Below are 25160 nucleotides of genomic sequence, written 5' to 3'. Positions count from 1 at the left end.
GCTGTTCTTGGCTGATACGTGTACACTTGTAAAATTGTATCGTGCCTAGTGAGTATTTAAATACTCCAGCTAGTAATTGTATAATTTATTTTACATATATCTGCAAAGAGATCACCAAAATTGTCTCATTTTACGTTACTTCGTAAATAATAGAAGCTTGATCTGTATGAACGTTCGGTCAGTCGAATTTAGAAGCGAACGTCAGCCCATTTAAGCTCTCCTATTTGATCTTCTATTCTCGGTTGAAATATTTATATCGGTTATAGCTCGCCTCATTATATCGAATAGTCGTATCTGAATCGCTAACGAATATCCAATGTTGTCCATCTAAAAATAAACGTGCTTTTTTACTTTATCCAGAAATAATGACGGAGTTTCCTAGGAAAAAGAAAAAGGAAATATGAAGCAAAACAGACACAGGCATAAGAGAATAAATTCAGTCGGAAAGTTCGCTGCGATAATAATTTTCTAACGCTTTTTTAAATCATTTTAGACCCAATCATGATATTTTCCTATCATCCGAAATTTGTTCAAGTTTGAGGAAGATACGAAACAATTGTTCTGATATATATTCTTAAGTTCTATCTTAAAGCATCAAAAATAGTTTTTAAATATTTTTAGAAAACTTAAGAATATTAAAAGTCTCTTTGACTCATCGAAATAGAAAGATTGAAATCAAAATTCGAAGACTAGATGGGATTGACATTAGCTTTATTCTTCTATATTCTATATTTACAAAATAAGTAAAAATTTCATAATAATTCGACTATTTAAGAAAAAAATATACCTTTCTAAAAAAATACGTGTTACACGTTTAGCATAAACCTACAGATTCTTTGTTCGAAAACTTCCCGAATTAATTCCCGGCTAGTGGAAAGATGATTGAGCCGAGGATCGCCAGGTTTCTCGTGCTAGATAGAAATTTTCTGGCTTGCAGAGATGCGTTGTGGTCTGATGTATGGTGGTTATGGGTCGACCGGGGCTGCATGGTGGGCTGCTCAACACCAGTTGAGTCTCTTGCTGCCCCATTCCCTGTTGCCACCCTCGAGGATTTCTAACCAGCAAACTACACCGGTTGCAAATTGCTCACCTATTCACCCGGAACCCCTGAACACGTCCAGAGCTGGCTCGCCACGAAGATGCACCCCGGAGAAGGCGAAGTTCGGTGAGAATTTTAATTAAGAGGGCAGTTCGTGGAAAATTACACGAGGTGACTGTAACGATCAATTTCGATGGAGGTTCTATGGTAGCGTGAGAATGAATGGGATGAGAGAAACATGTTATAGTTTCAGAATATTATACTACATTATAGTTCGAAAGAACGTTAATATTATTATCACTGCGGAAATATTAATATCTTTTTCTACGAGTAATCACGTCAGATTTATCTTCGTTGCTGTTTAAAGTCGAACGAATCTTTTGGACGAATAAATTGTCGAACGATCGAACATTTATTTAAATACACACGGGACGCTCACGAAAACCAACAAAATTGCCACGATGCCTATAGAACGCGACAAACATTGTCCTTAATTTGGAATTGTATATTTCCTGTCTACTCGATAATATCACTTTTGTCAGTCAGTTGTAACGCCAACGGTAGGTTGTTTCAATTTCCAGAATTATCCCGCGTACTTTTAACGGCACTTGGTGGTACGCACGTGTTTGCCCACTGCTGCGATTAACTTTCATTTTCCAAAGTTAGAACTGTGAAATTACATTTGAAATCCTACTCGTCACGGTGTTGAGTTCAACAAGTAATAATCGCGTCGGGATTTCCATTCGAACCAATAATTTTGCTATTTACGTGACAAGAAGAGATTCGACTGCGAGCATTAAATCGCTTGTACTAAAATAAATCGTTTTTGGTGTACGTCGGCAAGCTTTATCAAATTTATTCTTATTAATTCAATTTCACCACTCGCCATTTATAAATCGACTGCAAGATTAAAAAAAGCGTAAGTTTCCTTTAAACAAGTCACGAAATAAATCACTTTCCGAATACGTCAACCAGATTTACTGCGTTTTATCTTAAAATTCCATCGAGGTCCTCCTTGAGATTCCCATGAGATTTCTCGACGCGACCAGTCGGCGAAAAAGGCGTAGAAATACGCGAAGAGCTTAAAAAAGGGGACAACTGACCGACAATTTTGTCGTAAGCACAGTAAGTAGGTAATATCGATCCTGTTCTGCGAGCGGTTGGCAAACGGTCGGTTATCACCACCGACGTTTACGTTTATCGTCATCGATAACAAAGAGAGAACCTGTTATTAAACTAATTATCACGAATCCCTTTCGGTAATGTATAACGTTCCGATAATTGTCGGTGATTATGCCACGTAAACGTTTCTGCGCAGTCTGGTGAACGATAACGAATTAGGTTCGTATTCGTTGTTTGTGTACCTACGACGATAGGGTACTTTCGTGATATATGCGGGTGACAAGCGTTAGCTTAGAATCCTCGTCAAACAAATTGAAGAATATCTCACGACTTGTCTGTGATTCGAACAAAATGAAATATAATATTCTTTGACTATTTTGCTGTATGAATATAATAGAATATTCTTTGACTATTTTGCTGTATTGGGCTAAAAAGTGATTGGTTCTATTACTTTCTAGATTTAGAAGCTTCAGATTATATGTTTTATAATTTGCGTACATGGAGATTTATATTTCTATTTTAAACTTGGCGAAAACTTGCCGAAAATTTGTAATTACGATGATATTGTAGTTATAATATAGTTGTAACGATTAATTGAATTATAATATAATTGTAATGATTAATCGAATTATAATTGAATAATTATAATGATATTATTGGAAGCAAGAGTTTCTTTAAATTATTTGAAAGAAATTTCTATCCAAGAATCGACTCTGCTAGAGTTATTATACAAAATAAAAGATTTTTGCAACATAATTTTCAGAGGAGGAGGCGCCGCTAAATTTAAGTACCAAACCTAACGACGTTTCGTCCACCATGAACCGAAAGAGTGAAATTTGGTCACCGGGAACAGTCTGCGAGAGGGAAGCGAAAGAAACCAGGATACTATCATCCAGGAGTCCATCCTCGACGCCTGTAATCACTCGACAAATCCATCATTCACCGTTGACACCACCCTCCTCTTCGGAAAGGACATTCCAAGTGAGTTTTCTATGTCAAAACGTCTTTCTTTTTTTAAATCTTGAAGAAGAGAAATTCGAGGAAAGATACATATATGGGAAGAAATATAGTTGGTTGTTTTGCAAATTTTGTTTTCCTAACAGACATCTAGTTCTAAATTAACAAGTCGGGTATTTTTCATCTAAAGCAATTAACCAATGAGAAAGTGAAATAAGAAAGAAGCAGATCCAAATCTTTTTGTAAATTATTATCAGATTCTAGTCGTTTCTTCGATCCAGATGTCTTATGCGTTCAATCGGAATATTAATTCCAAAGTTAAAACGATGTTAAATTAAAATTAATCGAACGATTCAAAGATTATTCGGAACGGTACCTTTGTCCCAAAGAAATCAATAGAGAAAATGGAAAAAGGACAATATCACCTGATGGAGTTAACTCGAATCGTCGTCAAACAGTAAGGTGGTGAAATGTTTTTCAGAGAACACGACGAGTATCGCTCTAAGAAATCTCTACACGACCACCGTGTTCTCTTCTTGAACACTCGGTTGATCGTCAAAAACAAATATTCGCATTTTTGTGTATTCTTTTACGAGCTTCGTAAATAGGCTTTCTCCGAGGTTCGATAATCTCCAGCTCGTAAACAAAATCACGGTCAACCAGACATCTACTCGAATAGCGTCAATTTTTCCAAGATTTTATCTAGATTTACCCGTTTTTTCATTCCTTTTCACGTTATTCCATTCTTTCCCTTTTGCTTCCTTTTTTTCATTTTTCTTTCTGCAAGGTGTTTTAATATTAAATGTTCAATTGTGTTTAGTATTCGTATTTTGCGAATGTACAAAATTTCCAGGAGTTACGTTAGATGGATGATTTTTTAAAATATCAAGATACTTTTATAACGTTTTCACTTGGAAGAAACAATTTTTCTACAAGTCGAGGAACGCTTGTCCAGCAAAGTGTATAATTGAAATACGTAAGAAATAATCGGATATATTTTATTGCATATAGATAATTTTTCCATTTTTCACTTGAAACGACGTTTTTAAAATACAACTGCGAGGACAACATTGTTGACAGTCCTTTTCTGCTTGAATTTATATCTCTATCAATATTGTCACTCCCTGCGTTGCTTACGTGTATATTCGCTTGTATAATAATCTTGTCACGCATCTCTGTAAGTAGTCATTTTTCTTCTGGTAGATTCTGTTGCTTTTGTGCTAGCTGAAATGAAAATGTGTTTTATCGCGCCACAACCTTTGAAGCATCATTCCGGTTGCATAATCGTATTTGCAACATTTAGAATGACGAGGAACAAGAAATAAAAAAGTATAGTTACGAATTTCTCTTCCCTTTACCATCGAAATGATCATAAATTTATCGCAAGAATATTATAAATCAGTTTTCATGTCTCATTTATCTTTTCCATTGAGTCGATCGATAAATCAATGAAATTATATATGCATGTTGTGCTATTTTAGTATACAGGGTGGTTGGTAATTGGTGGTACAAGCGGAAAGGGGGTGATTCTAGGCGAAAAAAGAAGTCGAAAATATAGAATACAAATTTTTCGTTCGAGGCGTTGTTTTCGAGAAAATCGACTTTGAATTTTCGCTCGGTACGCGTGCGGTACGTTATAACGGATCTCACTGTAGATCGTTGTCTCGATGGAAAAATTAAAAAAAAAAAATTTTATTCTATATTTTCGACTTCTTTTTTCGCGTAGAATCACCCCCTTTCCGCTTCTACCACCAGTTACCAACCACCCTGTATATTATACTTACTATATTATACTTTATGTAACGATTAAGCAACAATAACTTTTCATTTTATATCTTCTATAACTGTAATTCGCTATATTATTAACAATTTCTATTCTCAATTTTTCTCATCGAATCTATCAATTCGTTCAGACGCAATATTTTTACCATTATGCTCCTATTATCTTTGTTATAAATATTATCGGAATTTCATACAACGATAAGATCACATTTTTTTCAAAATAGTAGTTGGAAGATTAATACCAAAGGTTATACGCGAGCAATTTCCTTTCATCTCGAACGATATTTAATACACTACACAGGACCACAAAATATCTACAAAGATATCAAATCCCTGTTTAGCTTTCGCTTTTGTAGTGCGACTGATTGTGAGTGGAACAGAGCTCGACGAATTTACATTTCGTTTTATTTACATCGTCGATAGCTACACAGTAAACCCGTTTTTAGTGGCCATATTTCAATTTCGAGCAGCGCCTTATATAATAACCGGAGCGCGAATTCTCACGCATCTGTGAGAAATTTGGAAATTTCACAGAACGCAACGTAATAGGGAGAATTACGTAAAATAGCGAAAGTACGCTGCTTTCTATCCTACTCGATAGACAAAAGGATTTTCTACCGAGCTTCCACTTCCCAATAATGTACTGTAGGATCTTTACTACAATTAATTTATTTGCAATAAATGGATTAAACAGACGTTGGTTAAACAGAAAACGATGGTTGTTTAACGTCAACTAATCACAATAACGTATTATAATTAAGACAACTAGATGGTTAATTGGCAAGTCTCGTCACCACGGATCCAACGCTCTCTCTCACGCGGACCACACTCTCTCGACAACGCAATTCGCACTCTCTGACTTCTCGACTCACAATCTCTGGCTTCTCAACCAACACCGACTATTAATTCGTCTCTGTCCCTTAGCATCCCTTTGTCTTTCGTCTCAGCCGCACCACGCACTTGTTCCTCAACCCATTGTTTATAGTTCGCCTGATATCTCTCAGACCTCTCGTCCACGATACTACAGTACTTTGAAAAGTACGAATTCGCGTGAAAGTCCACGGTGGATCATGTTGATGTTTATACAGGAAATGTGTACATATTCTCCCGAATACCTCGTTTCGTGTTTTACTGAAGTCGTGGAAAGGAGAGTGAATGCAAGTGTGGAGCGTGCGGTTTCCGTGTCGTGGAACCCTGTCGAATTTCCGACGAAAAGAAAACGATGCGGTTTGGGAAAAATTTTGACGGCGAGCTCGGTTTCGCGACGCGGCGCTGTCAGGGCGGGCCTTTTTTCGCTGAGAATCAGGATCGTATGACGCGCGTGTGCCCCAGATATCCTAATATGTCCGGTGGCTGTTACGTGTCGCGCGTAAAACTGCGGCCAAGCGAGTTTCTACTTCCATTCAATCAGCCGTAATTTCACCGCCGCCTTTTGTCGAGTTCCGACATTCGTCAAACGCTTGACCCGCTTCTTCGCCACGTCATGTCACGGTGCACTTTAGGGCACTTGCGCCACCGTTCAGCCTACCATTGCGTGACTCCCATGGATTTCACCTCGAACGTATGCAAATACGAAAATCGAAGGGATGATACGAGCAGCCAGAATTCACCGGCTCATCGACTCACCGACGAAGGGGACAGTGTTTTTACAATAAGCTTGCCAAGCTTTCAAAGTTCCAGGCGTAGCTCCAGCTGTGAATCATAGGATTCTCTGACTTCGAATCCTGATCCGTAACAACTAGAATCTTTCAAACTGCTGTTCGTTGCTTAAAATTCATCAGACACTTTCTGTCTTTCATAAAACTTTGACATTTCGTGTGCAATCCAGTTCGTAGGAATTGGGATCTCCTGTTTGTAATTCACTCGGGCTATCAGAGAAGCCGTTAATCAGCGAGGATTTTATGTTCGTGCGAGGTAATGGTGCAGAAAATTGTCGTTGATTTCCTATCCCCTAAGAATTTTCTAGTTTCTCTTCGATCTTGTTGCAAGATGTTTCGCGCGAACGATCATTTTCCGCTGTACCACTATCTTGTACCGTATCCATTTCTACTGTATTCGTAACGTGAAGGCAACGTTTCGACAATGTTAAGAAATAATGTTACACGTATACGTAAGTATACAACGCAATCAGTCGGGGATGAATAAAAACGAATGAACGGAACCAGCGGTTAACCATTTTTCTCAATCTTTGTAAGCGGCACATTTTGACCTGAATTTAATACCTCGCTTACAAACATCCCGCGATATTTCGACTGCAGTCATTCGACGTGTTATACCGTTATGTACGAGAACGCAGATTCCGTATATTGTTCGAAGATATCGTTGGAAATTGTACAGCAACAGCCCAGACCATGATACTTATTACAAGAGTTTCGTACTTTATTTTTCTGGCATTAAAAGTTATGTCTTAACTGCTTAATTCGGTACGAAGGCACAAAAATTGTACGACGTTAAATTTTATACGCCCGATAACACTGGATCTTATCAGGTATTTTATTTAATTTAATGTTATTTAAAGCTGAATGATAGAAGAGGCGAACGTAAACGTAAAAATTCTGTATATGAAGATACGGTGGGACAAGCGAGATAACAATCTTGCTTTTTATTAACGATATTCTATCGAATATCCGCAAGAAAAATTGCCAAATACTAACTTGAAATTTGATTTCGATGCCCAAGATATTTATTTCGATAGAGAATGAAGATTAAAATAACAAAGAATATTTTTTTAAAATACAAGTCGTTGCGAAAGAAAAAATACACACGACTATTCGAAGCTGCTATACTAGGGGGAAAAATATCATCGCTGATCCATCTTCTTATTCAAGATGATTAATGGACACTTTGCATGTGTTTTAGTCTTTGAAAAAATTTATTTGAAAGCTACAAGCTATTTTAATAGATAGAAGCTTTAACAGATACTATAATAGATGCAATGGTAACGATTAAATACTAACGCAATACGTAGAAAGTAGAAAGATACGATAATAAATAAACAAAATAATGTTTTTAATCGTTTCATCCGGCTTTTTTTTAAGTAAATCGCGTATGTAAAGCATTTGGCAAACCGTAAAGAAAGAGAGAAACAAATTCTCGTAATTCTTTTGTCATCGAGACTAACGAAAAACCTGCTGTATTTTAAACAGAAGAAGAATGAGTTCTCGTGACGTCGTTGAACGTCATGCTCGAGGTCGTTTTGATCGCGCATTAAGCGTTCCAGAAAGAAAATGAGATCAAAGAAGACACGGGACGTTTTTTTGCCACGGTCGATACTTGTTCGGGGAAACCTCGAAACGGACGATTTATAAGCTCTTCGGAAGCCATTACACGTTCTACGGTCTCCCAGAGGGGCACGCGAACGAGTTTCGGTGAACTTCTTCGGTGTCGTCCAAATGCAGCAAGCGGCGCATCGTAAGCTGCATTCTGCTGCTACTTGATCGCAAGAAAGCATTCTTCATAAAACGAGCAGCGAAATTGGCATGCATGTGAAATTATGTAAAATGGATATCGTGGAAGATCAATTATTTCGAGTAACTCCATTTCTGTCGATATACGTATACCGATATCAAGTATACCGATAGGAGAAAAGAAAATGAAGAAAATTTGCCATCGTGTGTCGCGATCGAAATTATAATCTGAAATTGAAGGGTCGAAAGAAAATTACGTTTCACAAGCGGACAAGTGTTTCCGCAACTTCTTAAACATCCAAACGACGTAAGGGCACGTGAAAAGAATTGAACGAGCTGGAACATCGCGACAAGTTAATATCGTAATATCGTTCCTTATTATTGATCGGTGAGGGATGTGAATCATGCGTAGTCGTAGCTCTCTACCGGTACCGGTGCACGCTCGTAATAATATCCCGCTGTAGCGGTTTCGTACGCGATTCCACGCATGTACCTACGCGTGTATCGTGAAAAGAGACACGCCTAGGTCGACAGCATTGTCAGGACTGGCGCCCATGTGACAATAAGCCCGAGGAGAAAAACCGAGGCTCCGTGAACACAGGTGCGCCTGCCGGCTCGACGTCGTCCGCCTTCTTCCTTCCACATTTTTCATCATCTATACCGATTTCGATTTCTCCAGGTCGAATCGTTCGTTTATCTTCGTCGTTCAACAGTAATCAATTACGCATTTTCCTTCCTCCTTTGTTTCTACTGTAATTCCTTTAGACTACGTTTCAGTTTTCGCGAGTCTTATATCAATTACCAGCGAATATTATTTCGTTGATTTTTCACTTGGTTGAACGATAATTTGCGAGGTAGAAAGAAAAAGTGGCGAAATAATTTCACTGAGAAAATGAACTTCTCGCGAATTGATTTATTAGGATGGCAACTAAGTGACTGCGGATTTTGTCATTGGGTGGTATTGACAAAATCCGCAATCGCTTAGTTGCCAACCCAATACTAGGAATGTTATGAAAGTTCAGTTTAAGGTATCGTGAATCTAAAAGCACAGAGATCAGGGTAAATTTTACATCAATTTGAGACGTGTTTTACAGTAAAACGTTTGAAAATATTCAACGAATATGATACTATGCAAAGCGTATTTTTATGATGAGAAAGTTGAAACAAACGCATGGAGAATATGACGAAGAATATGATACCTAGTCAATAGTTATTAGACTTGGTTCGACTTTCTAAGATACCCTTTTATTCTGTTACAGTGTAAACAATGTGGGAAAGCCTTCAAACGTTCGAGCACTCTCAGCACTCATCTTTTAATACACTCTGACACCAGACCGTATCCCTGTCAATATTGCGGCAAGAGGTTTCATCAGAAATCAGACATGAAGAAGCACACTTACATTCATACCGGTGAGTCTCGTAATTAAATTATTACTTAAGCTCTTAAAGTGTACAACGACCATAGGGGAAAATATGGTGACTCAGATTTACCGTGAAGTAATTTTATGTTTCAGTACACTGTTGATATTCGATACAGTGTAGCATCAAAAGAGCCTTTCTATTTTTAACTATAATCGGTCTTAACTATAACTTCACTAGCTGGACGTTATAAAATGAAAAAGTCGACTCATTTACGACTTAAATATTTTAATTGTTAAAAATGGGGTCGTTTGAGAACAAAAATATAATCGTTAAGACAAACAATACTTTAATATCTACTGGAAGGAGGGGAAATATTTTTTTAAATTACAAAGCAGCTGGAAATACAGGTGTTTAGGTTTAAAATGAAATAGAGCGACAATTTTGATAAACTGTTACTCTGTAAAATAAAAAGTAGAGAATGTGATCGTAATCTCTTCATAAAGTCTGTCTATGATTCTTGCTCCGTAGTCTTCGAATAAAATATTGAATTTTTCCAGCAGTATCGTTGCCAATCGATGAAACAGTTGCCGTCAACGACATAAAAAAACATATTTCAGAGAAAGTTCTTCTCGCGTTGGCGCGTCTGCAAGCGCAACTAGTTTTGTAATTGAAGAAACTTTGACGTTTGTTTTTCAATTATTCACGCGACTCGTGCCGCTTCTAATATGTTCGCTCGCTTCCATTATTCAGCTGACCATCGTTACGATCGTCGAAAACTGCAAATATACGTTGCAACATGTCGGAGACATGGCAACTAGAGTTCGCAACTTTGTCAAGCTCACTAGTGTCTCGTCACTTGTTACCTCGTGAAATTCCCATTGGAACGAAACTCTTCAACTTTTTTCAACTTTTCTGCCCCTCGTTACTTTCACCAAATTCATATCGCGACGATACCTTTGCCCCCGATACTATAAATTTTCATTCTTTTTTTTCATACAATTCGTCTCGTCACGTTTTTCACGTCGAAACGACACCTTTCGTGAAATTGTTCGCGTTGAATCGATTTTCCTAATTTTTTACCATTTTTCCTGTTGGTTTATTCGAGGCGAACCGGATCAACGACTCGAAACGATATCGATATAACACAAATTCGTCCCGTCAACGCTACGTTTTTCACGTCGAAACGACACCTTTCGTGAAATTGTTCACGTCGAATCAATTTTCCTAATTTTTTACCATTTTTCCTGTTGGTTTATTCGAGGCGAACCGGATCAACGACTCGAAACGATAGCGATATGTAACGTGAACAGAGTTCTAATTTCGATCCGATATTTTCAATATATTCTTTGTCTCAATATATTTTTCAAACAATATGTTTCGTGTTTCAACGCTTTAATACAAATTAATCGAGCCTCGAAGAATACCAAAAAATATAACAAACTATTTAAATTGTCAAAGAAGACCATGAACTAATTTTTCGAGCAAATTTTCGAAAACCGAATGTATTTTTCACATACACCGAACTAATATTACTTTTCTTTAATCGACCATCGTCCATTGGATTTCCGTCGAACAGGTAACGTAGTTGTCGTCGACGAAACGAAATTACGCTTATCACGTCGGATACGTGGCATGCACGTTCGCTGGGTGTAACGATACCGAAAAAGCCGGTGTCGTGGCTCGTCCTATAGACCGCGCCTTTTTGATCGACGCGACGCGTGCATGTTAATGCGCACTATATGTATATGCACGTGTGATAGAACGCATCCTCGGCCAACCACGATGATACATACGTCCTCGTCCCTCTTTTACGCTCTAATATACATACTGTTTACGCGTGCACCTATGCACGGGCCTATCGCCGACGCTTCCTGAGTGTCATATGCCTGTGAATCACGCATGGTCATCGTATACTTCGCTATTGCGAATTGATCACGATAGAAGTTACGGTTTGTTCGAAAGTAGAATGAAACAGGATCGTTAGGTATAGAAAATTATGCAATTCTTACATATTTGTTCGATATTAAGTTGTAATTGAATTTTATTAATGATGGAACATTAACCTAACCCTGTCAATGTTAATTGAAACGACGATGTGGTGAAATATGTGTGCCAAGTAGTTGCAATGAAACACGAGGCACATATCGACAAATAATCGACGTATATTTTAAAATGGAAATTATATGGATATCCCATCGTGACGTGTCATGCAAAGCATAGATATATCGTTCCCTCGTCAATTGAAACGATTATCTCTGGAAATATTTTTTAAACCTTTCAGGAAGGACAAAATAAACTTGGACAGTTGATTCAGCGCACACTTGGTACGACGTTAATCTTAAAAAATTCATCGTTTCGATGGTAAATAGCTTTTCAAATGACGAATAGTACGAGTCCGATGATACGATGTCGTTTAAAAAACACGATGACTTGGATTTCTTTTATCGAGAAAGAAACTCTCTGAATAAAAGTTTAAGAAACAAACATTTCAAAGTTTCGTATCGAGATAAACGTTTTTATATTAAATGTGAAAATAATGAAACGTAAAAACTTATCGAAGATTTGAAAAGGATGTATAAGAATATAAATAAATAATAATTATATAGGACGTATACGAATGAAAAATAACAGATATTAAACAAAAGATTTTTTCATTAGACGTTTCACGATTATTTCTTGAATTATCATGTTAATGTAGTAGGAAATAAGATACATAAATGTGTCTATAATATTCGTCACGAGCAGACTTTAATGGACTTTAGAACCGACCCTGAACACATTTGTTATTTGTCTAATACAATACTCGAATCATATTCATGAAGATGTACGAACACGTTCTCAAGAAATCGCTAATACAATAATGCATTAAGCATACACCGCTGTTATAGCCCTCCGTGATATATCGACAATTATTTATACATAATTTATCGAAGAAGATAAATTGCGAATGGAACAATTATCTGGACGTTTCGTTGCTCGACTATTTTATGAAATTTGTATAAAATATGCAACTGTTCGAAGTAGGAAATTCATCGTTCGTAATAAAGATAAATGATAAACCAAACGATAGTATTCGTGTGTTCAGATATTAAAGAATATAGTGGAAAGCTTTTCACTTCGATTTTCAACGTATGTTGTTCGTGTTGCAATGCTCGTAATTTTCGCTTAATCGAATTCATCGTTTCAAAGGCACAATAAAGAAAATTATACCAAGCAGCACGTACAGTGGCTCTAAAAGCTACTTGCACGTACCTTATTTTCCATTGAAGCGTCTTTTTATCTCAAAATGATAATAACTGATATGGAATTTGATACATTTGGACCAAATTAACTGCTATTTAGATATTGTATCAAATTCAATGGCGTGCAAATACTTTTTATAGCCCCGAGCAATAAGACTGGGAAAATATTGGACTGGCCACTAAATGATTACGGATTTTGTCATTAGATGGTATTGACAAAATCCGCAATCACTTAGTTGCCAACCCAACATCTAAGAAAAGAGAGGAAAAAAGTCAAAAGACGTGGAAATTTGAAAAATTGGGACAGTTATTGGAAAGAGCAAGGTGTAGCCTGAGATCAGGATAGATCGGGACGAATCATGGGATAAATTCGGGAACCTAGAGCATTTAGCGAGACAGGGCAGAGGAAAACGTAAAAGATGTCAGGGTTGGAAGACGTAGCGGGCGAAAGGTAGGGTAGAAAGATCGTAGAATAGCTCGAGGTGTGCAAAACAAAAGAGCAAAAGTGAAGAGAAAGATATGGGATAAGCGGACTAAAGAAAGTTTTAGCGAGGAAAGAAGGTTGAAACAAGTAGGATAATTAGCCGATAGAGTAAGTCGAATAGGAGGGAAAGAGAGAGTGAATGATACAAAGTGCACGGATAAGATAGCTTTGTAAATATAGATATTTGTAAAAAAAACGTGCGATTCTCGGCTGCGAGGCCGAATAGAACATATTCAATATTTTTTGTAGCCACTGTATAAATATCACGATGCTTATGTCTATTCCCGACGAAACGATATTACGTAGTAATGTAGATTGAAAGATGCATAAATAAAAGGAAACAGCCAATTTAATCTAAGAAGAAATCTTGATCGGTCGCGAGGGGAACATTTTAGGGACGATTTAATCGCGTTTTCCGATTCGAACGACCGGAAGGAGATATACGAGTGATGGGAAACGTGCTGCTTGTCACGGATCGGGGAGTTTCCGGTTAGCCACGTGGCCGACCACGAGGATCGCCGTGTCCCTTTTTAATTAGCGTCGGGCGTCGAAGGGTTCGACGTGTACCTCCAGACACCTTTTATCCATTCGCGTAAACGATTCTGCCCTCGTTTCACGGAACAACTACTGATACAAATTTAATCGCCCCTCGTCGCGATTTCTTCCTATTGATTCATCGTTAAGAAAACAACGGAGAATTTACGATGGTTGCTTTACCGCTTTAACGTTCCAAGTGGTTCAGGCGGGCATCGAATTTGTTGTTGGCGAATAGACTGCGAACGTCCATGTGATTTTACACTTTTATGCATATTGATCGAAGATGTGGAATCCTGACTGTTAAACTTTCTAAAGAGTACTTTGTTATGGAGTTTACGTAACACGCGTTCTATACATTTTTGCAACGTTATTTCAAATCATTCGTGTACCGTGTACGTTGCTTTGTCGGAATGTTTCGAGAAAATTTCTTTGATAACGATTTTATAGAAAGCTGAGTTTTGCGTTGCGAGATATCAAGCGAATAGAATTTATGGATAGAAACGAGCAATTCGTGTTTCCTCGTTACCATTTCCCTACTCAAATAAATATATGGCACATTAAATAAACGTAAGTATAAATTCTAGTTGATTTGTTTCTTTTAACTGCCGTAATTATCATTCGAATAGCATTTTAGAATATCAGTGGGAAAACCAGATTACACGCAAAATTATGAAACGCGAAATATCGATTAGGTTTCTGTAAATAGGTACATAAAATATTGATAGCACAATTTTTCCTTTTAGTTAATTTCATTTTAATTGGAGCACTTAGAACTGGGAATATGAAACGTCAAATAATGTTAGGTAAAATTCATTTTATTATAATATTTACAGAAGTTATTTAATGTATATTCGATATTTTATGAACCAACACTGGTTATTATTGTTAGTCTTTTTTTTTTTTTAATTGCGTTTAAAAACAGCTATATGTGCTTATTTTCACGCATAATGGCGATAATCTACAAGGTGGCACATAATACATTTACGGTTTTAATTATCGCTAGTTTTATCAATGACAACTTACGTTATCCAGTTCTCGGTTGTAGTAGCATATATACGCGCAAAATACATACTACATACGCAGTGTATCGTGAATTGGCCTATACTTCAAAAACGTGCAAAAATGGACTAATTTGTCATAATTTTAATTTATCTACAAAATCTTCAAAGTAATTTACTGGACTAGACGAGACTGGCTTTTTTCCCGGAATTATTTATCGTATTGTTTGGTCATAACAAAGAAGATATTACGATCAGAGCTTCTTATTTTGATCTAAAAACTAAAAAAACCGATCGTTTCTCAAGATACACGTAGCCTGTGAGAACTAGAAATCTTCGATTCCTACGAATAGACTGCCTACGATACGATACAATAATTTATCGCTTATAAAGACACGACGAGAACTAACAGAATAAACGTTATTTAACAATGGTACATTTTCAGATTTGAAAGATACCTCCACTCGTTGTACAAACATATCGTTTGATCGATACATTCGAAAGCGTTATAAAATTTCTTTGTTCTGTCTCTGTGTTTGTACATGGAATTAAAAGTAACTCCTTATTCCAATTCATTATACTTTGGAATATTCCTATCTCCAATTTCCTAGTTGGAAACAAAACTCGTCTGTCATCGGAAAATGCCACATAATTAACGGGTGGGTGAAATATGTACAGAGTTATTGCGTAATGCATAGCACCGAGACATGTGCACCGCACACTTGCAATGTTTTCTTTACGTCCTTCTTCCCCTTTTTCTTTTCCTACGAATCGCTGAATTATTTCGGTAAGTAATTTCAAAGTTGTGGGTTCCATAGAACGACAAGAAAATTTGAAACGGACTGTGTAAGCTTGGCAATTTCAAATAAATCTCTGTTTAGCTTTCGTTTCGTAACTGCGTTCGCAAAAATATGAACTCGCTGTCTACTCGCTATTTTCTCATTAATTTATTCATACCGTATACATTACATGCCGTGTACATTAATTTCTATATTTTAGTAATAATAATACGTGATCAAAGTGTTGGAACTTAGTAGCGTACGTACGGCAGACTTTTCAACGTGTATTGGCTTCTCGTAGCGTTCCGATAAAAGCAACCTTGACGGATAATTGCGCTTAATTGCTGGGGAATTATAAGAACACCGCGTGGACGAACGAGCATCGAATTCTAATGGATCGGCGGAAAGTAAAGCGATTTAAACGTCAGATAACAGCCGACCAAGCTACGGTTTCTTTCTGAATATTATTTAGCTTTTTCGTTTTTGCGATTTAACTTGTTGATTAGTCGCTAAAGAGACGGACACCTAATGTTATGTTTTGTTACACGTGTAGCACGTTATCGTTATGTGTCACGTTTGGACTAGTATCAGTATTTAATTGTTGCTATTAATAACGGTCGGTATAATGCGACGAAAATTGTAAATGGAAGTCGCGAAGTACTGGCTGATTATACAAAAGAAATTATAGAAACTAGATCGTTTATCATAAAGAATGATATGTGATTAATGACTCCACTTATCTGTATGTTTTAATGTATGCCACAATGTAGGAATAAAATATAGGATATAAGTTCAAATACGCGAAATCTACAATAAGCACGTTGCAAATTAGTGCCATTTCCATGTACACAATGCTTCTTTTACATTCCATATTCGTATTTAGTATTCTACACTGCGTTATTTCATTTTTTATAATAATTAATAACATCAAATTAAACGATAACGTTCACCTGGTAATTTGTACAATATGTTTATACATCTTTGCAAGTAAATTAATCGAGTTTTATAAAATAACTATGTCACTAACAAAACTAATTTTATATAAAATGTGCTTTTGATTCTAAGAGATTTGAAATTTTCTGCAGCCAAAACACGTTCCATTTCCATGTACACGATGCTTCTTTTACGTTTCATATTCGTATTTAGTATTCTACACTGCGTTATTTCATTTTTTATAATAATTAATAGCATCAAATTAGACGATAACGTTCGCCTGGTAATTTGTACAATATGTTTGTACATCTTTGCAAGTAAATTAATCGAGTTTTATAAAATAACTATGTCACTAACAAAACTAATTTTATATAAAATATGCTTTTGATTCTAAGAGATTTGAAATTTTCTGCAGCCAAAACACGTTCCATTTCCATGTACACGGTGCTTCTTTTACGTTCCATATTCGTATTTAGTATTCTACACTGCGTTATTTCATTTTTTATAATAATTAATAGCATCAAATTAGACGATAACGTTCGCCTGGTAATTTGTACAATATGTTTGTACATCTTTGCAAGTAAATTAATCGAGTTTTATAAAATAACTATGTCACTAACAAAACTAATTTTATATAAAATATACTTTTGAGTCTAAAGAAGAGATTTGAAATTTTGCTGAAGCGAAAACACGTTCCATCCAGATTATATTCCATCTCTACTTCGTTGCCAATTTTCTACAGAGCCACCTAGTATATTTGCATAAACATCTCCGGTCTAATCGTTACAACCGTTCGAACAACCAAACTTTTATATCATGGAGAATATTAACTAACCGGTTTAAAATTCATACGCTTCTCGATGTCTGTTTTTCGTTTTTGCTATCGTTGAGGAGAAAGATATATAATCTCATACAATTCACCGGCATGATATAAGACTAGGGTAAAGGATATTCGACGACGACTACCGGAGGGCATAAATGAATCGTGAGGAAAGATTCGTTGAACTCGAAGAACAAATTGTACTCTAAAATACGGCAGCACTGTAATAATCCTTTGGGTAATAAGTAGAAACCCGGGCTGAACAGTGGTTACACGCAGTTTGTAAATTGTTTGCCGGACTTTTCTATAGCGAAACTTTGCCGTATAAATAATTCCTGTGGGAGATACGACACGCCTCGTCGTCACAGTATCCACCCTGTTCTTACCTCTTCGCGACAACACGTTTGAAATTTTATTTCACATTTAATTCTCAACAAAATACAACAAATACAAAACGTTCTCAGCGTCGTTTCTCCTATGATCGTTGTAATAATCTCATTTGCGTTATACCTGAGCAATTTTAAGTAATATTGCCATATACATTTTACGATGAAGCAAAGTTACATTTTGTTTAAATCTTTCTATTCGAAATTGGCGAGATTATTTGGATAATAAAAGTAATATCCACATTTTGCCAATAGAAATTGACGATTAAATTAAAAAAGAAAGGATTAAAAGGTAGAATTGGAATAGTAGAAATAGTAGGAGGAAAAGTAGAATTTAGAGAACATTAAAAGAATAGAATTACTCTCAATGATACTCGAGTTATAAAGTAGAAAATACGCGCAGAATTGCGATACATTACGCGTCATACATTGTTACATCTCTTTCTGATTGCTGTGAAATTTAAACAGAAAATAAGGAAAGGAAGAGTAAGAAAACGTCTGGATAGAGAAATAACATAGCTATAGTTCTTTCGAATAGACAATAGGTGAGCAAGTTTCCCCTCAAACCAGCGATATAAGCAATTGAAAATAAATATAAGAAAGACATAGAACAGGAAGCAGCGATCTAAGGGAGGTTATCGCTAAAGTTTTACATACATGCGGTGGTCTTTCTTCGTTGATACACGCACATCATGGTAAATTGCATACCCTAACATGTACTTTCATTGAAATTGTCCTCTTGCCCGGCAAAAGCCGATGAAACATCGCTTTATATCGAAATGAGTATATCGAGGAATTTTATTGTCGTGTTCGCATTAAAAAGTTTCGATTGCAGATTCTTGCACCGTCCACTCCACTAATCTATCACGTCGAGTTATCGTTGTTAGACGATAGTTTACTGCTTTCTTTTCTCTATCGCTTACTAAAGCGATATTTCAATTAAGGCTAAAACGTTCAATTTCGTGTTCGTATGAAAATTAGATTTCCTACTTTCCATTTCGCTTTATTTTATTATATATTCGTCGTATAATAATAATAATAATAATAATGAAAAGCCATACCAGTCGACTGTATCTTGTAATAATTTCTTAATTTTATTATCAGAATACGTAAGCAATATACAAACGTAGATACTCGTACGAATCATTGACTCTGAAGAAACTTTGAAGCGAGGGACGAATAAGATTCCGAATCAGACGATTTCCGATACATGAAAACCCACTGTTGGTGGACGACGTTGGTCCCAGATAATCCATGCGACGCCATTACATGAAGTTCATTAAGCGGTCGCTGCATAATTAAACTGGCGGGCTGCTACCAAAACACACGCACGTGTCGACACACACGCGAAAAGGCCGAGTATCCAGTGCTATCATTAAAATCGGCCACGAAGTAAACGTTTCAGACGGTAAATATTTAAGTCGACCGCTAAGGGCTCGGTAATGAGAGTCGAGATGGATCGATACATGGCCACGTACGCGTACAAGAGGACGAATACGCGCGTTCATCGGTTGCTGACACACTTGATAAATATTACCCATCGGCTGAAATTGCTTTCAAATTTCCTCCTTCTTTTGATACGCCTTTACGCGATTGTACCGGCTTGGCAACTAAGTGATCGCGGATTTTGTCGTTAGATGGTATCGACAAAATCCGCAATCACTTGCTTGCCAAATCAATAATTCTATGGCGAGTAATTCTAACGACCGGTCGCTTCCTTTTTAACGTATTTTCGCTGCGATGGTCATGCACGCGCGATCATTCACCCTCGATGATGAGATTTTCTAAAAGGCAAAAGACGAAAGGTGCAGGTGCTGTGTAAACTTGGGAGATCATCGTCTTTCAGTTGAACTTTCAGCAGTTGGAAACGATTATGATATCGATTTCGCTTCTTAAATTATGATTCTGCGAAGCTTTTAGTTTAGATAGTTGTTGTTTTTGTAATTCTATATTCGCTCTAAAGGGAAGAAAAGGTCGTAGAATTTTACAATTGAAATACGATTATGTTATACATTTTGCTAACAATAGTTCATTTTTTTTTTTATTGTACAACTGTTTACTGGCAATGATTTTCGATATTACGTTAGATTCGAATGTTAAGTTTTACAAAAATATTGATAAGCAATCGTATGTTGTGGAAATTTCTATGGATTGATAATTTTTTATTGAACGTTTAACGTACGGTAAGTGCGTTTATTATGTCATTAGAAAACCAAGGTAATAAGAACCACTTGAATTACTACTTAATCAGTGGGATTTCGTGGCTTTTTCTACGATTACTCGATAAATACCGATACTGTGCGTATCATGACGCGGAAACATTTGGACAAACAGAAGGATCACGATTTTTGCCGGCTGTGTTTTCGAATGTTTTTTCGGCTCTGATCGCCAGTTGCAACGTCGAGTTTATCAAGCCCGCATACAATTTCACGAGTACACGTCACATTTTTGGCGTTATCTGTCGCGCAAACACAGACAGGAATCACGAAAGGAAAAAATAAAAGAACGTAACGCGGTGTACAGAGATCGCAGAGTCCGTTCAAGTTCAAGTATAATTAATTAACATCGCAACAGAAACGCAAACACGATAGAATTAGACTCGAACGATTGAACGGTGAAATTTTAAGAATCGAATTTGTTGTAGGCGAAATATACACACGTATAGAGATTCGAACGGAATTTAAAGTGCACAGGTAATTTTTTCAAAGTTACATTTGAATAACGAATACTTAATAATATCTATTGCACCGAAGATAAACTTGAAAGCAGCTTTTGTATATTTTTTAAAGAACGCGAATTTTTATTGCTTTAAAATTACTTTGAAAGAAGCTTTTCTATATATTTTAAGATATCGCAACAATTTGTTGCTTGTCCTAGCGATCTGCTGCATTCGATCGATACGTTAATATTTAATTATCTTTTATGTTTTATTCGGCAATCACCTTGACTGAAACAAAGAATGTCCTCTTTAATTTTGACACATAAAATAAACTCAATTTCGATAAAAATGATAAATTAGTCGAAAGAAGTGGTTATTTCAGGTCGTTACTTTTTATTTTTATTCCAAACAAAATTTCTCCAAGTATGATCTTGATTAATCAGTTTATTTTAAATCCATCCAGCCGCTCGACTAAAGCAAACAAAATCAAACAAAAGATTCACGATTGATCGGAATTTCCTTTATCGCCTTTATTTTTAAATCATTTCATTTCAAATCAAACTTTTCTTTGTCTGGCTGCGTTGTCAGCGTGCTAAATGAATTCGTGAGAAGATGAATTTGACATTTTTTTTTTTTTTTTTTTTGACCCAAGCCATAGTCTAGGAAGAAACTTCTTGCAGTGTAATGAAAAATTTATTACTCCGTGACGCTTTCACTTGGGAAACTACAAGATGAAAATCGTTTGCCCGCCGTACACCGTCGAAAGAGCTTTTGAAAAGACATTACGCTTCCGCTGCAATATGTTGTTCCTCTGATATGCAAAGTGGAACTCTTTAGCTGGCCATACAGAACGTTTCTGTGATCGAAATACATATAAGCACGCGACCGATTCTGTGTCATTAGGTGTTTCCTCCTCTTCATGGGGAATTTCTCCTGTTAGATTCTTGCACACGTTGTAGTAAACGCGTAAAATCCAATGAATGCTAATAACTAGATTCCGTATATTTATACGAATGCATATTTCCAAGAAAATAATTAGAAAAATGGTATCTGGATAGAAGATTAGTTTACTTATTAAATATTATAATGGATATTTTTATATACATACTTACAGTGGTGTACAAAACAAATTTTAAATAATACGAAGAGACAGCATAATTTTAGAAAATAAGATTGTGATTGACAGATGAGAAAGGACAAGCAGCAGATATAATGCTCCAAAATAAACAACTTGTTACCAACATAGTTTTTTTTTTTGTTCGCCATTGTAAATGCAATAGAATATACTTTACTAGTCAAAATATTTCATTTTCTAAAAAATAGAAACTTTGTGAGTAATACGAAGAAACAGCATAATTTTAGAAAATAAGATTGTGATTGACAGATGAGAAAGGACAAGCAGATATAATGCTCCAAAATAAACAACTTGTTACCAACATAGTTTTCTTTTGTTCGCCATTGTAAGTGCAATAGAACATGCTTTACTAATCAAAATATTTCATTTCCTAAAAAATAGAAACTTTGTAAGTAATACGAAGAAACAGCATAATTTTAGAAAATAAGATTGTGATTGACAGATGAGAAAGGGCAAGCAGCAGATATAATGCTCCAAAATAAACAACTTGTTACCAACATAGTTTTCTTTTGTTCGCCATTGTAAATGTAATAGAACATACTTTACTAGTCAAAATATCTCATTTCCTAAAAAATAGAAACTTTGTGAGTAATACGAAGAAACAGCATAATTTTAGAAAATAAGATTGTGATTGACAGATGAGAAAGGGCAAGCAGCAGATATAATGCTCCAAAATAAACAACTTGTTATCAACATAGTTTTCTTTTGTTTGTCATTGCAAGTGCAATAGAACATGCTTTACTAGTCAAAATATCTCATTTCCTAAAAAATAGAAACTTTGTGAGTAATACGAAGAAACAGCATAATTTTAGAAAATAAGATTGTGATTGACAGATGAGAAACGACAAGCAGATATAATGCTCCAAAATAAACAACTTGTTATCAACATAGTTTTCTTTTTGTTCGCCATTGTAAATGCAATAGAATATACTTTACTAGTCAAAATATTTCATTTTCTAAAAAAATAGAAACTTTGTAAATAATACGAAGAAACAGCATAATTTTAGAAAATAAGATTGTGATTGACAGATGAGAAACGACAAGCAGATGTAATGCTCCAAAATAAACAACTTGTTACCAACATAGTTTTTTTTTTGTTCGCCATTGTAAGTGCAATAGAACATGCTTTACTAGTCAAAATATTTCATTTCCTAAAAAATAGAAACTTTGTAAGTAATACGAAGAAACAGCATAATTTTAGAAAATAAGATTGTGATTGACAGATGAGAAAGGACAAGCAGATATAATGCTCCAAAATAAACAACCTGTTACCAACATAGTTTTCTTTTGTTTGTCATTGTAAGTGCAATAGAACATGCTTTACTAGTCAAAATATCTCATTTCCTAAAAAATAGAAACTTTGTAAGAAAACTCAAACTTTCAGCAATCAGATAATTTTATTGCACGGAACATTTAATGTTCGAGTTACTTCGCGCTATGTGCTATCTTTAACGGTACCGTAGAATCCTGTTCGACTTATTGGAAAGCATCGTTAATAATTCCTTTGTGTAATATCGTCACCTTCGTCTATCAATCTATTTAGAATTGTGTCTAAAAAATCGTACGCTGACGCAGCTATGTTCGCCATGTTTAATTTACGGGAAAATCATTTCGATAATAACGTAGCACCACTCGATGAGGATACTCGTGTAGACAACCATCTTTCATTAGTTATAAAAGGGTTAGGTAGATCGAAAGCCGAGCGAACAATTACGATAATGGTATTTTTCCTCGCGTCGTCCTAAGCGGTGACACAAACGAACCAACGCTTGTGATAACAAGGCGTCATCATCGTCGCGTTCCGCCATTGTTCGTATTTATAGCGGACCCGATAAGTCCGATGATATATCGATGCAAATCGATTCGCAAGCAATATATGTACGTTGACTGAGAAACGAAGGAAAACGAAAGGGAAGCCGTGTAACGATTGCTGGTGACATTTTTATCGCTCTACAAGAGAGTGTTATCGGTCGCCTCTTTCATTCTCTTCCGATACCCTTACGCTTTTTTATTGATTGCAAGTTGGTACTTTATTCTCTTCTTTATACCTCTCGAATTAATTTTGTATTCGTCTATTTTTATTCTTTATGGTACGAATGGTAATAAGTATAGGAAAGATAAGAAGTTTCGTTTAGATCGATTGTCATATTTCCCTACCAATTTTCACTCCTTTCCAATTGCTTCTAATTTTTCGTGAACAAGATTCGTCACGATTACTTTGACATTCCGTTCATTCCAAATTCAAGAATGAAGCATCGAACATCACGAATCGAAACATTGCACGTCTCTTCATTGGTAGATTCCTCATCCTGGAACATAAAGGATACAAGGACCTAAATCGTGAATATTAGTTCTAATTGCTGATTCGAAAAGGAAACAGATAATCATCTTGCATTTCCTTCGTTTCCATCTCTTCCCCGCTTGACTTATACTTGTTCCTTTTTCTATTCAATTTATTCCTTCTTTTCTCCATTACACATTGCTATTTCTCACCTCTCTCTCTCTCTCTTTTGCTTTTACTATCCGTTCTCCTTTCACTGCCATACTTTTTTTTCATCTTCCCTACTCCTTTCCACCTTCTTCTCCACTCTTTTTCTCTTTCCCTTTTTTCTCTTCTTTTCTGCTGTATCCCCCAGCAATCTTCTCTTCTCACGCTGCCGTTCCGTTCACAGTTTCCCCTCTCCAAATCATTATTATACGTAGCAACGATCTTTATACATACTTAATAATCTTCTCGTCTCTTCTTACACCCCGTGCACAATTTCTCTGCAAATAATTATTGTACATATTAGCCTATAGTCGATCGAGAAAATGTCGCACGTTGGCCGTGGATAATCGGAAAAACGAGCAATCCACGAACCTAACCGCGATGAGAATTCCCTCTTTTTTTTTCCCCTCCACACCGCGAGTTTTTGCACCCTCGGAGATAAATGTCGCACGATCACGGTGACGTCGGCCAGGACGAAAATTAATTTCTTCTCGATAGAATCTTAACGACGATGGGACCCCCGCGGTACGCAACTTACGTATGAGCCGTTTTATCGGCATTTTACAATCGGTTCCAGTGTTTGCCTGGAATTTTTCGAGATAGAGAAAGAGAGGTTAACCGGGGCTGTTTGCACGATTTATCGAGACGATCATCGTTAGACGACCGCTCGAGGTCTCCTCCGAACGAGTTTTTCCTCTTATCGGTAGCCCGATCCGCATAAAAGATCGTTCTTAAAACCAGGCTGATAATGGTTCTCGAGCAAATATTTAAGTTTCCTGGAATTTTCTTCTGCACGGTTCACCAGCGGAACTTGGCGGGCGTTCGCGCTTAATAGCCATCCTCTGTTTGCTCGGAACGTCGTGCGCACTGAATTACGCTCTGATATCCGCTCGGACATATTTAAAAACAGGTATTTAAAAAGCAGTTAGAGTGGTACACTATGAATATTTAGAGGCAACCGTATTCAACGTGTAACGCGATGTCGCGCCGCTTGAAATTTATTCTTTGCTCGCAATCTTTATAGCTCGTG

General features: G+C 36.4%; 1 protein-coding gene across 1 annotated transcript in view; it reads left to right on the top strand.

Annotated features, from left to right (window-relative positions):
- Positions 1-25160, top strand: part of LOC117155294 (uncharacterized) — a 37035-nt gene that overhangs the window by 6371 nt on the left and 5504 nt on the right. Inside the window, exons 3-5 of the mRNA XM_033331139.2 lie at positions 938-1165; positions 2925-3142; positions 9567-9717. Coding sequence (XP_033187030.1) covers positions 938-1165; positions 2925-3142; positions 9567-9717 — 597 coding nt within the window. The remainder of the gene's footprint in view (positions 1-937; positions 1166-2924; positions 3143-9566; positions 9718-25160) is intronic.

The sequence above is a fragment of the Bombus vancouverensis genome, chromosome 12, assembly GCF_051014615.1.
Source record: "Bombus vancouverensis nearcticus chromosome 12, iyBomVanc1_principal, whole genome shotgun sequence".
Classification (NCBI taxonomy): Eukaryota; Metazoa; Arthropoda; class Insecta; order Hymenoptera; family Apidae; genus Bombus; species Bombus vancouverensis.
The sequence above is the reverse complement of the archived record's forward strand: the minus strand, read 5'-3'. Positions and strand labels throughout refer to the sequence as shown.